Source organism: Phoca vitulina, unplaced genomic scaffold, assembly GCF_004348235.1.
Source record: "Phoca vitulina isolate PV1807 unplaced genomic scaffold, GSC_HSeal_1.0 scaffold10, whole genome shotgun sequence".
Taxonomy (NCBI): domain Eukaryota; kingdom Metazoa; phylum Chordata; class Mammalia; order Carnivora; family Phocidae; genus Phoca; species Phoca vitulina.
Genome location: NW_022589713.1, coordinates 9,029,757 through 9,044,039, shown reverse-complemented (window position 1 = coordinate 9,044,039; position 14,283 = coordinate 9,029,757). Strand labels below are relative to the sequence as shown.

The window sequence follows — 14,283 nt, the reverse complement described above, 5'->3', positions numbered from 1 at the left end:
ATTCCTTTTGATGGCTGCATAATATTCCATTGTATATATATACCACATCTTCTTTATCCATTCATCTGTTGATGGACATCTTGGCTCTTTCCACAGTTTGGCTATTGTGGACATTGCTGCTATAAACATTGGGGTGCACGTACCCTTTCGGGTCCCTACTTTTGTATCTTTGGAGTAAATACCCAGTAGTGTAATTGCTGGATCATATGGTAGCTCTATTTTCAACTTTTTGAGGAACCTCTCCCCAGCGTATTCTTATATGCACCAAAAAACATGTACAAGAATGATCATAGCAACATATTTCTAAAGATATAAAAACTAGAAACAACCCAAGTATCCACTAATAGAATCAATGAGTAAATAAGCTATATTATTTTCAAATAATGAAACACTATACAGCAAAGGACAAGAACAAACTACTGCTGCAGAAGACAACATAGAAGAATATCAAAATCACTGCAAATGGAAACCATCTACCCTCCAACCTTCCACTTGGACACTGAGGACTAAAACTGTAAACTGCTCTACAGCTTACTGCCTACATTTACCCAGATTTTGTTATCCCATAGTCTTCATTAGCACAGCTTACTTACTATTCCAGGATACACTTGCCCAGGCAAATCACTTTATTGTTCATTATAGAACTTCCTGAAAGACCCATCATCTCTTCAATAGAGAACATCAACAGTTTACACCTCAAGAGTCTTTGAAACTTTTTCACCTCAAAATCCTTGCCTTGCTTTCCCCACAGTCCTAAATGATATAATTCCTACCAATCCTATTCAAATCTTCACATTGAAAGACTCACCTAAACCAGAATCAAAATCTCAAATTTAACTTTTTCCTTCCCCCTCCAGCGAAAGCTCATTCAAGGTGGTATTCTCCCTGATGGCAATAAGCAATACATTCAGCTTTGTCCTCTGAACAGATTGTTCTGGTGATATTTCAGGAACCAGCATTCAACAACATAATGTTTAGTGAGAAAAACCAGACACAAAGAAAGCGTGGTTTATTAATTAATTTATATAAAGTTCAAGAACAGACAAAACTAATCTATGGTGATAGAAATCAGAACGGTAGTTACTCGGGGTGTGTGTAGTGGTGGGAGATTTACATACTGCCTGGGAGAGGATATGAGAGAGTTGTCTGAGCACTGGACGTCCTAGATCTTGATCTAGATGGTGGTTACATGTGAACAGACGTATGTAAAATTCATTGAGCTATACATTTTTGTGTGCATTTTACTACATGTAAAAAAGTAATTTATTTTTTTGAAAGATTTTATTTATTTATTTGAGAGAGAGACAGAGAGCATGAGTACGAGCATGGGAGCAGGGGGAAGGGGCAGAGGCAGAGGGAGAGGGAGAAGCAGACTCCCCGCCGAGCAGGGAGCCCGATGCGGGGCTTGATCCCAGGATCCCGGGATCATGACCTGAGCTGAAGGCTGACGCTTAACTGACTGAGCCACCCAGGCACCCCATAAAAAAATAATTTAAATAAAGGCTTAAAAAGGTTAAAAATTTAACCTCGGTGTCAGAGGTTACCAGGAGAGCTGAGTATAGTTTTAGAACTTCTCCTTTAGCCAAGAGGTTGCCTTAAACCATACAGAGTTAGGCATTTCGTGAGATCCCAACCTGGCTACCTTGGTTTGTTTTCAAACCTCGTAGGTATGGTGTCCATCTGAGATGCCAGCGGCCATTGCAATTGGCCCTGAGCCCTGGGTATAAATTAATAATATTTATACGCACGGAACAGAGATGGGTGTGGTGAGAATTAGCAAGTGAAATGTTTGACACAGAGCCTTGCACTTGCAGGATGCAACTTGTGGCTATAGACAGCTTGAAACAGCCCCTCTGGGGGAACGATAGTGTTGTTCCTATAAAAACTAGTGTGTGAAATGTCGCATAAGGGGACTCGCCACCCCTCTGTCTTTAAGGACTGAGCTACATTAGTTGAGAGTACATACAGAATTGTGTCATCAAAATGGGGGGGGCAGTCTTAATGGCTTTCGTTCTCCTTATTTGTAAGATTCACCCATGTTGTCTCATGTAGTCATAGTTTGTTTTTTTAACTGCTGTAGGGTAGGAAAATGTGGTTATATGTGGGGTGTGTGTGTGTGTGTGTGTGTGTGTGTGCTCGTGAAAGGAAGAGAACTGATTATTTAATTAATTCCAGGAATTAACAAAAAATCCAGCTTCAGAAAGGTCGAACAGGCTTCTTTAGCTGCAATAATTTTTAAAAGCATCTACATTGACAAAGAGGAACAAACACACAAAATACTTTGTGTTGAGAGGAAGAACCAGTTGTACTAGCCTAGGGTGGGTGACAATTTCTCTACGTAAGATGCGTTGAATCATTTCCACAAACCAGGCCAGACCATGTCCTATAAAGCCATTGTTAACCCTCATCTCAGAAAACTAAAATGAGGAAAATTCAAGCGGTGCCTACAAAAATCCTGATAAAAGGCCAATGCTTAAAGTAAAAGCATTTCATCACTTTCATTTTTAAGAATGGAAAAACAGATATGTAGTTGATATTTGTAAAAATCTTATTTGGTAGCTAGACCAAGTGGACACCATGTACTTATATTTCCCAAACACTGAGTGAGAATTATGGCCTCCCTATCATATTTTTAGCGCATGGTTACTGCCTGCCTCACCTGGCCCATGCCTTTGGTTAATTGCCTGCACAATTATTCTCCAGTGTTCACTGCAGAATGACCCCTCTGTCCACCCACAGACACAATGGTTTTCTCCTACACTTGGGGATTTTCCTTCAAAGACTGTGGACCACTCCCTGAATGATTTTAGGAATGAAGCTTTCTTTTCTCAAAAGTAATATGTGTTTACTGCAGAAACTTCAGTACGTAGAGATAGGCAAAATGAATCCAGACAAAAATCACCCAGAATCTGACCAATATTATTCCTTAGTGCATATCTATTATAAATATAAATAACATTTTATTGTGCTGACATTTTATCAAACCAGTTCCTTGTTGGACATTGAGGCTTTTGTTATTTTTCTTGGTATAAACACCACTCCCAAACTTATTCCTGGAAACTGAACATCCTTTTTTTGTTTGTTTGTTTGTTTGTTTAGTTTTTACTTTATAATCACGAACTTAACTCTGCAATCCAGCTCTTGGAGGGGAATAAGGAAAATATGGAACCACAGACCTGCAGCAAGAGCACAAAGATTATAGGCTATCTCGAGCAGATGGGGGTGAAGCGGTGCTCTCCTGAGCTACAGAAGGAATGGTCTGGTAGTTAAGATAACACTTGATCAAGTCAAATGTATTAGATTTGTCCACAGTCAGCCATGGTGATCTTCTTGCTGGTCGTGCCGTTCCTGGACACAAACCCATCCACGCTTCCACAATATTCATGCCCTCTTTCACCTTGCCAAAGACCACATGCCAACCAGCCAACCACTCCGTCTTGGCCGTGCAGATGAGAAACTGGGAACTGTTTGTGTTGGGTCCAGCATTTGTCACGGACAAGATGCCAGGACCCGTGTGCTTCAGGATGAAATCCTCATCATCAGCTTTGTCCCCATAGATGGACTTGCCCCCAGTGCCATTATGGTGTGGGAAGTCACCACCCTGGCACAGAAATCCTGGAATAATCCTGTGGAAGCAGGAACCTTTATAACTAAATCCTTCCTCCACAGTGCTCAGAGCACGCAATGTGCTCCGCTGTCTTTAGCACTTTGCAAAGTTTTAAACACACACACACACACACACACACACACACACACACACACACGGGGCTGAAAAGGATATACAGACCTTATAGATAGTTGCTTTTCTGAAAAGTTGCATCAAATCCCATACCTGTTCCCACTGCGGGTAAGCGTCAAAGGAAACAAAGTCAAAAAGATCTCACACACGTACCAGAAACAAATTGTAGTGAAGGTCACACTCTATCAATGTCCTTAGATTTTAATTCGAGAGGTTCCCTGTATTTAGCTAGTTATTTGTAAATTTGGTAACTATGACAAATGCATACTCAGAGGGAACTAGCTAAACTTCAGGCCATGTGTGCTATTCAGGTGACTCAGAGTCTACAGTAATCTTATTGTTTTTATGTTGCCAGGTGATAATAAGCTGTTTCAGTACAATCTCTGAGGGAATTTCCAGTCAAATTGAAGGGTTTGGAATATTATAGACCCAGAATGTGGGCTATAAATATAAGTAAGCTAGGATAGAAGGTAATTTGTTTCAGCTATTTCCTCTGGACGATGGCGATGTCTACAATTAAAGAATTTACAAACTAGGGGAAGCTTTGAGTCACTCAAATTTCAGTCGTGGGATGGGATGACCGAGGGTCCCAGGGGCCTGTCCAAGGCTCCCTCAGGTGGGTGGGAAGGCTGAGTCAGTGTTGGAGGAGACAAGACTCCAGGACCTGGGCGGGCAGGGGTAGCAGAAGAGGTCCACGGGGCCAAAGAAAGGAGCCGGAAAAGTGTGGGTTTTCATGTTAACTGACCTAGATTCATATCGTAGTTTTCCCACTTGTTAAAGATAGGGCCTAGGGCATATTACTCAACCTCTCTGAGCTTTAACTCTATACAGTGGAGACAAACACCACGTCCTAGGGCTGCTGAGAGATTTCAGTGAAATAAATGTGTAGAAACTAACTACAGTAACTGATACATCGAAGGAACCCCAACAAATGGTTGCTATTACTACTATCATGATTAATCATTATTATTGCTGTTGCCTTTGAGGATAGAGGGATAGATTTAGGGGGGAAGTTGCTTATTACTGATCATTATACCTCTTCTTTGGATTTTCTATTTCAGGGGTTCTTAATCTTGTGCCCAAGAATTCCCAAGAGGCCCATGGATAGATATCTGGGAGGGGGGGCTGTTAAACTCTGGTGAGAAAAAAACATCAATGTTTTTACTAACCTGTAATGAAAACTTACTATTTCCTCTGTTATGACCACATGCAACAATTCACAGTAGTGATCACGCTTTGAGGAACAATACAAAATCACATATTATTTTTGTATCACATTAAAATTGTTGCAGGTTTCTCAAAATATCATTTCAATGGGAATCCTGTTTCAAAAGCACAGTTGTTTGTAGACCCACTCATTAGACCATTGCTGGAACACATGCGATCTCTGTTTTCCTGTCTACAGATGTTGGAGTGATGGAGCTGGCTGTCAAGGTAACTGTATAATTTTCAAAAATATTTTGATAAAATATCACAATTTGATAAAACATTGTACCTTTACTTTGTGGACTTTTTTTTAAAGTAGGCTACACACCCAGCGTGGGGCTTGAACTCACAACCTTGAGATCAAGTGTCGCATGCTCTACCGACTGAGCCAAACAGGCACCTCTATTTTGTACACTTTTAAACAGTATTCTTCCAAGGGGTCCGCAGTCTTCATCAGACTGCCATAGGGAGACAGAGGCACAACGAAGATTCGAACCCTTGGGCGGGGAGGCCACTGCAGGGCACCTGGCACACAGGAGGGGCCCTGCTGTCCACCAGCCCAAGAAGCTTCTTTATTCCTGTGTCGATTGCCTAGGCCAATAAACACCAAAAGCAGAACACTTCTGAAGACAATTCCTAACAGATCAGGGAATCCTGTCTCTTAAAAGAGCCTAACTCTCTACAGTAGATATAAAATATCAAGGGAGAAAATATCTGTGACCCTCCACAGGAGCCTGATGCCTGGAGCATCCAGTAGAAAGGAAAGTTACCTAAGTGGTGTAATGAACTCAACCCCAATGGATGCAGAGCAACAACAATGCACAGATAGCGAGAAAGGTAGAAGAGGAGGGCGAGGATGAGGCAGAGAAAGTGGGATAAAAAACCCAGAAGCCACAAAGCCCTGAACAACAGCGGCTGCACAACCTGCAGGCTGGGGGGGGGGGGGGGGGCAAGGCGGAAATAGGGAGAAAAAAGGAGGAACTTTAAATAAAGGACAATGCAATTAAACAAGAAAAAACATGGTAGTGGATACTTTATTTTGTTGGATTTCAACCACCAAGTTTTGGGTTTATTTCCTCACAGTCCTCCTGCCCTTCCTCCCCCTCCCCCATTTTCCCATGATGTTGATAAACTGCTTTATTCCGTTTCCCATCTTTTTCTTGCCCAAGTATCCAGGCCTTTTTCTTTTTAAATGCATGATCCTTAGCGCTTGTCTTTGAAGGACAAAAAGTTTTCCACGTGTTAGAGAAAGTTAGGATTCGGGAGGACTCCTGGAAGCATTGTTTGTATTGACTCCTTCCTTTAGCTCAGGGCACTCTCAACCAGCCCTCCTGCTCCGCGCAAGTATCTGCCTCTCACAAAACTCGGAACAGTTCATAAAGGCCTCTTGTCAGAGATTTGCAGGCATATGAATGGGAAACACCATATAAACAGTGAAAAAAACACATCTTTTCAAGTTGTTAGACTTTTTTCCTTCATGGTCTTAAAAAAAAAAAAGCAACTAGACATCTTCCATGTAATAAACCCATGCACATATAATAGAAATGGGAATGCAATATTTATCCTTATAATGCTTCTCAAAAACATTACTCAGGCCAGGGTTTATCTCAGCTACGCTGAGGACCAGCCGTCATTCAGTCGATAAATTACCTCATTTATTTTCTCAGTCCTAAAAAAAACGTTTGTTTGTTATGCTCAAACACTGACATCACTTGAAGATGCCAGTCTTCATACACATTTATAAAAGTAGAATATGTAGAGTATGATACAGTGGTACAAAGTTTTACAAATTAATACAAGTCAAATATATAAATTACAATGAAATAGAGGAAGGTTGTGGTTCTGTCTTGGGGTGGTTCTTTTAGCAGTCATATCGCTGTAAAGAAAATGAGATCGGCATTAGGTTACAATCAGGCTAAACAAACAACGATGCCATTTTCGTCCTAAAAATTCCTGTTTGAAGCAGACCTAAAGCAGGCTGATGTCAACTTCAGCTGAGAGCTCAGACAATGCTCATGAAATGTTTCCTAAACAAACGGACAGCCATTGTCCTCTCTGAGGAAAAGCTGCAGGAAAGGGCCATGAAAACGCAGCTTACCAGTGTTGGGTTTGCTCTGAATGTGTTTGGGGTAGGTTTTCAATCTTAAGGATTTTAGAGATAATGCCATGGTAACTTTCCCAATTCAATGCTACCAAGTTACAGACTTGACTCATCTACACTAAAAAGCTTGCCCTTTGAAAGTGTCTTTTGTCTGAGGAATAAAGGTAGCAGATCTGCACTGGCGTGTCTGGGAAGAAGCCATCCCTACTGTGACTCAGATGGGAAACCCTGTGGGACTATTTCCCCTCCACCCCATCCCCCCCTCCCACGCTCAGGGAGGAGAGTCACTCTTCCAAACCACTATGCCTCTTCCCCAAATGCACAAGGGCTGATGTCCAGCAGGGCCTCACCTAATTTAAACTCTGCCTTGTATGAAATTCAAGGCTAAAGATAGGTTACATTAGAGTAATTCAGAGAGGATTCTTCTCTGTCTCTCCCCAACCATACTGCCTGGAAACAAGTCCACATTGAAAGTTTTCCACTGTGTTATTTTCTTGGAAATTTGGCAGGCTCCCAAAGGAAATTATTAATCTTGCTGTACTTGCCTGATAAGGGAAACTAGATTTTTATTTTAACTTCCCCTCAAAAATTTTAGAAAGTTTCCATTTATTTACAGCAAGGTTTTTCATGGTAGCAGTGGGCTTTCAGTTTTCATTAGGTTTTGTCATATTTTAAAAGAAAGAGACCTTGATTGAACCAAACGAGCAAATGATTAGGTAAACAGAAATTAAGTTTCTGTTTACCTAATCCTGTTTTACAGAATAATGCATAAAACAAACCCTCCAAAATTGGACCAAAGCTGGATTTCCATCAATTCATTAATACATGGGTTTTTTTTCTAGGAGGATATAGAAACAAGAACTTTCCCTGCTACTAACAAATGCATACCTCTCTCTGAAATCATATCTCCAGGAAACAAGTGCTTCCTGGTTTTCTTTCACCGTGAAAGCCTTTTCACAAGCTGCTATTCAAAGGTTACCAGCGATTCTCTGTGCTTAGCTGTTGGGTATTTTGGGGACTCCTTTTTAGGAAGGAATTGTAAAAAAATGCAACAGAACAGCAAGTATTGTGTACAGGTTGAGAGCAGGAGCTGTGGCATAAGATGACCCAGGGCTGGAAGCCTGCTAGTTCCTGACTAGGTGATCTTAGACATATTGCTTAATCCCTGACTCATAGTCTCATCTGAAATGTCAGTGTAGCTCAGTGCCTAGTGCAATGAACGTTGGCTACTATTTGTGTACACTAGTTGGGAACATGAGAGCAAACAAAGTCGTGTCTCTTTGGCCAGAGCAGGGCCAGTGAAAGGGGCAGTGAGTTTGCTCTTGAAGGGACACTTTGTCTATGGACAGCATTTTCCTTATATACACAGAGCCAACTACAAAAAAACAAGCTAACCCAGGGACTATGACACTCAAGGAAGCTTACTACCGAGAGCAAAACCGAATGCTGTACATGCTTTGCCACAGAGAGGGTATAGGAACAAATCCTGGTAGGTTGAGCAGTGTTTAATTGTGCCCTTTTTTTCTCTATGATGAAAACAACGGTGTATTATAGTCATTGAATACCCCAGGGCGAAGCGGTGACATTTTCACACAGGTTCTTACCTGTTGGCGCGAACAGCAATAGCCACATATTCCTCCCATCATTCCATTTATTACTTGAATGAGACACAAGATGAATTCAATTCCACCGAGGGCCAAGAGGATAGAAAACAGAGAGACATTCCATTCTACAACATGCTTGGGTTCAAGGCACTGGGACCATGTGGAGCTATCCAGAAGGTACCTGTGGATAAAAAAAAGAAACTTCTGACACCTGACCACACCTAATGGGATGTCTCATAAGCTACTTTCTGTGTGGTGCTTTTTCATTCAGAAAAAAAGAAAGGAATTAATTCATTGACCTGTATCAAATTGTTCTAGTCCTAGTCATTTCACAAAGTGAGGAATTTAGCCCAGGTCGTGTTGCAAGGACAAACATAAAATTCAGCAAAGATTATCGGGCAGTCAGTGTGAGTTAGACATCAAGCCCAGGCTGGGGATATAATGGTGAACATGGCATGGGCTTTGCCCTGGAAGAGCAGAGCCTCCAAGGGAGGAGACAAGATGCAATCGCAACGCAACAAGTATACTGCTCAGGTTAACCAAGTGTGAGGAAGGGCACTAAGCTAGGCCAGGAGAATACCTGCTTATGTAACTATTCCACAAGTCTGAGCTCCATGAAGATAGGAACCAGACCTTTCATCATTGTATATATAACCCCTAGACCAGTATCTGGCACATAGTAGGTACTCAACACTTTTAAAAGTAATTGAATGATAAATAATCTGAAGTCACGTTAGCAAACCATGCTGAAGTCACGTATACACACATACACACGGGCACACACATACAAGTCATACACATATATACGTGACTTAGGAGATTTTCTAGATACCTGAGTATTCTTACAGTCTGAAAAATTTCTCTCTCTGATTACTCTCTTAGAATCTCAGCCTTTGCTACCTCACAAAGCATTTGGATCCTTAATGAAAGGAGTCAATCATGTGGGAAAATCTACAATTGACTTAATTCCACAAAGAGGTCTGGTATAACTCTTTTCTTATCAGTTTTTCCTGAAACAGCAGAACAACGGGGCTTGGAATTAGAGACCTAATTTTGAATGGTCATTGAGCCAATCAGAAATTCAATTTGTTGATTAAAAAAAAAAAGAAGAACTCTGTCCTTATGACCTTGTCTTTCTGCCTATCAGTGGGGAAAAGAATTTGTAATTTTAGGACACAATGTAAAAAAAATTCTTTGGCCCCACTTGTCCATTGAGCAATTAATCATTGGCTTGTGACCATTAGTTATTTCCCATACTGAAATCCTTGGACAGGTTGAAGTGAGGAATGATACAGAAGTAAAAGTTTTCTTACAGAAGCTGGGGTGGGTCAGGGGAGGGACATACACTCAAACAGCTGTAAAAATGTTTTAGTGATACTCGCCCTTCTCCTTGCATTCCAGCTGCATTCATCATGATCTTTTTTAGAGGTGGGTTTTGTATGTCTGTGAATACATGAATAACCAATCTCTCCTAGTACATTCAGTATGTTCCAAACAGTTGAATCACGATCAATAACCATTTTGACCACCAAAATTTCAAACCCCTCCTTCAGAGGCTACCTTGGCTGTATTCATTGTAAGTTATGAGATAGTATTAACAGCCAGCAGAGGCCATGCTCAGAGTGCATCAGCTTCTGTGACAAATACTTTACATTTATTATCTCATTAATCCTCCTGACAACTGCCCCTGGTTTTATTTTACAGATGAAGTAACTGAGAAGCACTGAGCTCAGTCTACTTTTTCCTGGTTGCTGAGGGAGAAATGCAGACCTGGGATGGAATCCAGGTCCATGTAATTCCATGCGCATGGTTTATGAACTCACTATTCATGGGGGACAAACAGTCTTGATAATGTAAAGGCAACTGAAATTCATTATTCATATTATTTTCACTCATGAATCTCATAACTAAGCTTTTCAAAATTCAAAGAAGGATGTCATTCATTTGTCATCACGTACATCAGTTTCTATCAGCTATTTCTGATCCTTTCTCAATAATGGATAAGAAATAAGCATCAACATAAAATAAAAGACCTTAAATTATCCTGATGTTAAAGTCGTGTATCAGACCTGTCTTATATAGGCTGATCACTTTAAATAACGGGTTTGTTGTACGTAGTTATTATGTTTATATGTGAGTGTGTATATGGGAGTAGTATGATCTACCCTGGGCTTTGGTTAAATTCATATGCTTTCCATCCACATTATGTAAGGATTCCATAATATTCTCTTACAAAATAGTAAAATCAGCTAATCGCTCTGGTATAGTGGACACACTGTATGAGCACAAGCTCTACAACAGGCTGCCTGGGTTCGCATCCTGACTGTCCATATCCTTCCTAGCAATGTGACTTTGAATAAGTTCCTTCAACTCTCTGTGCCTCCTTTTCCTCATCTGTAAAATGGGAGCAATGGTGGTACTCATAGGGTATCATGAGGGCTGAATCAGAGAATCCACCGAAAAGCACAGAGAGCTTCTCCAGGTCAGAGATCCAAGTGCTGACACCACCGCCTGGTGCAAAAAAAAAAAAAAAAAACCTGGCCGAGCGGACGGACATACGGATCGCTGCTGCGGTTCCAACCTGACGGGCTTGCCACTATACCATGCGGTGGATGAGAATGTGTGGCCCGACGGGAAACAATTACTCACTGTCCCTCGGTGTTGGCAAAGGTGTAGTTCCAGTGGCCAGAAGTATCAAGACATTGTGGTCCTTCCGCCAAGCCCAGGGCTGCCACGATGACGCAGTAGCCAGATCCGGCGATTCCGATCAGAGCAGCCAGCGCAGAAGAAAGCATCTGGCGAGAGGAGAAAGAGCGGAAGTGAGCCTGCGTGGCCCCGGCCGCCTCCCAGGGACCGCTTCCACCTGCCGGAGCTGGAGCACCTACCGCACATCTCTTCCCGCAGTTTTCGTGGCCACAGCAGCCGCAGCAGTCGTCCTCTTCCAGCCCCATAAACACAAATGCCGGCAGGAACATCTGGTTCGAAAACAGGCAAATAAAAGTCACCGCCTTTCCCCCAAATCAAAGCCTGCCATAAGGGTCAGGCTAAGCATCTTTTGGTGGAATATATTTTTTCTGACAGTGGTGGATGGCTTTGAGTTCGCTTGCCCAAGTATCTCAAAGAATGTAAAACTATGAGAACAAGATCCTTCTAAGTGGAGTGCCTGCTCGTTTGCGTGTAATGTGTCAAAGCAGTCTTTGGGGTGAGCGTGCAGGATGAGAGGGCTCAAAGAGTAACCTATAAAAATGTTTTTTTCCACAAGAGTTCCTAGCACAGTCCCAGAGGGAGCTCTGCTTTGAAACTCTTAAGCCCTGTTTTGAAACTCTTAAGCCCAGTCTTTAAATCTGATTTTTTCCCCTTGTAAAACATACACCATACTAACAGTCTTTCAGAGAATAACTGAAATTTTTCATAAATGGGAGAGATGAAGACACCATACAATAAATATGAACTGCTTCTTTGATGATACGATTGTATGGTTGTTGCCTCACAATAAAGCTCTATAAATAAGGTAAGTATGAAATACTCTGAGTTTGAGATCAAAAGAAGCCTAAACACGTGCGATGTTATATGAAGGACAAATGATTATGCCAACATGATAATAATGCTTCATAATAATGTATTAAATTTAAATGTTGTAACGTCTTTTCTTGACTAAGAAAAATATTCTGTGTAGTACTAGCAATTCCATAAAATGTCTTTTTAGAATTCTCAATCCCAGCCTTTAAAGTGGCAAACTCAAGTTCGTCCACATTCTTTCCATGCTGTGGTTGAAGCTAATACTTTCAGCTCCCAGGTTGGCAGGCAAATTCCTCTCACTTCAATTAAAAACAAACCTTGGAAAAAACAACACATTCCACTGTTAGCTTCAGACCCTGATCTGCTGTTAACTGAAGGGTTTTTCCTAGACACCACACCCAGGATTACATAAAGGAGAAAATTTATAGTTCTTTCTAAATAGCAATACACTCATAATCCATGATTTTTTTTTCTGTCACAGATGCCGGAGAATAAACAGCAGAATTTGGATCCAAAACTCTGTTGATTTAGACAGAGAACCAGCGGCGTCCTCCCAGCTCCCCAGAGCAAATGTTATATGCCCAACCCCTCCAGTACTAGAAACTCTATAGTCTCTCAGATCTGATTTAAAAGCTACTGTTTTCTAGCTGTAAAGTAAGAGAACATAGCAAAAAGGTAGTCCACGGTTAGCTGAAAGAGGATTTTGTAAAACGTCTAACAAAATTAATACACCAGACCTATCTTTTGTGTGATCTGCTTTCCAAAGAAGAACGAACAAAAATAACTGGATTGGAAAGCAGGCATCGTAGAAACCTTTCCATGAAAACACCTCATTAACAGAAGAGAATTGTTTAAGCTTCTAATAATTCTGAACAACTTACCAGCAAGCCCCCTCCTACGATGCCAGAGAAGAACCACACGAAGCGGCTGAGATGGTTTTCAGAGGCATATTTTGTTTCCCCATTGGGAAAGTAAAGCAAAATATTGGCCACAATGCAGAGGATGGCCAGCCACACCAGAGAATGTCCGATGCATCGCGCACATTTGCCGTAGCACATGGCGGCAGAGAGTCTAGGAGGCTTTCCCTCTTCCCTCTGCAGCTCCGTGAGGGCCTGAGTCAGGCGAGAGTGTGCCCGTCTGGGGAAAAAGCAAAAGCAGTTCTCAGCCCATTCCTGAATCTCTTAAATACTCGGAGTTCTTAGTCACTGGGTGGGTGAGGTACTTCGCTTTCATTGGTCCTGATTGCAGGCTCCCGTTGGGGTGGGGGGAGGCAGGGGGAACGTCCCGCCCTTCGGATGAAATCCTTGAGACAAGCGAAACCAGGGTACGGACGTGAGAAACAGCCTCAGTCATAGGCAAGGAAGAAAATGATTAATCTTCCCCAAGACATGCACCGTGCAACTCCTTCTCAGGACAAAGAACTAACAGGGACGTCTAAGACAACTTTCCAGTAACTGTCGAGGGTCCGCAGCGTGACCGAGCGGGGGCAGGCTTTGCGAGGCAGCGGGCTGTGATCCTGCTCCACGCAGCTGTCTGGACAGTTTCCAGTCTGACGGCTCCGTGTTCACTTCCCCCTCGGCCCCGACTTAATGCCAGACCTGGGGCCAGTCTCCTGAGCCCTGAGCTTGTCTCGTTGTCTGTGAGAGGCAAGGGAGGGGGGAGGCGAAAGCCAGCGCCCACAGATTTGAGGAGGCTGTTGGGAACGTTCCCGAGCAGTCTTCTTTCCTCTGCCTGCAGCATGCTCAGCGGGACTGCTCCGACTGGCCGGCTTTCCCGGAGAGCTGCCTCCAGAACAAATCTGGCACCAAAACAAAGGTGGCATGAGTCAACACGAAGGGCTCGGGCACCTTTTTATTCCTGAGTACTGCTCTCAGGCAAAGTGAGGACTGCGAGGGCCAAGAGAGGCCTAAAGCATGGGGGAAGGATAAAAAGAAAAAGAATTTAAAAAAGAAAAAGAAAGGAACAGGAGAGAAAGGGACTTGACAAGCAGAGCGGGGGTTGGGGGGGGCGGGGGGAGGGGAGACTGAGAGAACCTGGACTGAGTGGGAAGGCACGGTTGTTGATCGGGACTGAGGGTCTCCCCGTGGTCTACCAGCCAGCTCCTGAGCCAGCTG

The 14,283-nt window shown here is 42.5% G+C and overlaps 1 protein-coding gene and 1 pseudogene across 1 annotated transcript; both read right to left on the bottom strand.

Moving 5' to 3' along the window:
- Nucleotides 1-3,230: 3,230 nt before the first annotated feature.
- Nucleotides 3,231-4,474, bottom strand: LOC116635216 (annotated as a pseudogene).
- Nucleotides 4,475-6,306: 1,832 nt separating this feature from the next.
- On the bottom strand, nt 6,307-13,381 carry TM4SF1 (transmembrane 4 L six family member 1). Its single transcript, XM_032408471.1, has 5 exons — nt 13,051-13,381; nt 11,536-11,625; nt 11,300-11,445; nt 8,651-8,831; nt 6,307-6,821 (listed from the first exon to the last, which is right to left on the bottom strand). The coding sequence occupies exons 1-5, from the start codon at nt 13,225-13,227 to the stop codon at nt 6,807-6,809; spliced, it is 609 nt and encodes a 202-aa protein (XP_032264362.1). The 5' UTR covers nt 13,228-13,381; the 3' UTR covers nt 6,307-6,806.
- Nucleotides 13,382-14,283: the final 902 nt, after the last annotated feature.

Bases quoted from the DNA above. Each gene is read 5' to 3' on its own strand.
- TM4SF1 (XM_032408471.1), bottom strand. From the start codon at position 13,227: ATGTGCTACGGCAAATGTGCGCGATGCATCGGACATTCTCTGGTGTGG. The intron at 11,626-13,050 runs GTAAGTTGTTCA...TTTTCGAACCAG, and splicing joins TCGTAGGAGGGGGCTTGCTG to ATGTTCCTGCCGGCATTTGT. The intron at 8,832-11,299 runs GTGAGTAATTGT...TTTTATCCACAG, and splicing joins TTTGCCAACACCGAGGGACA to GTACCTTCTGGATAGCTCCA.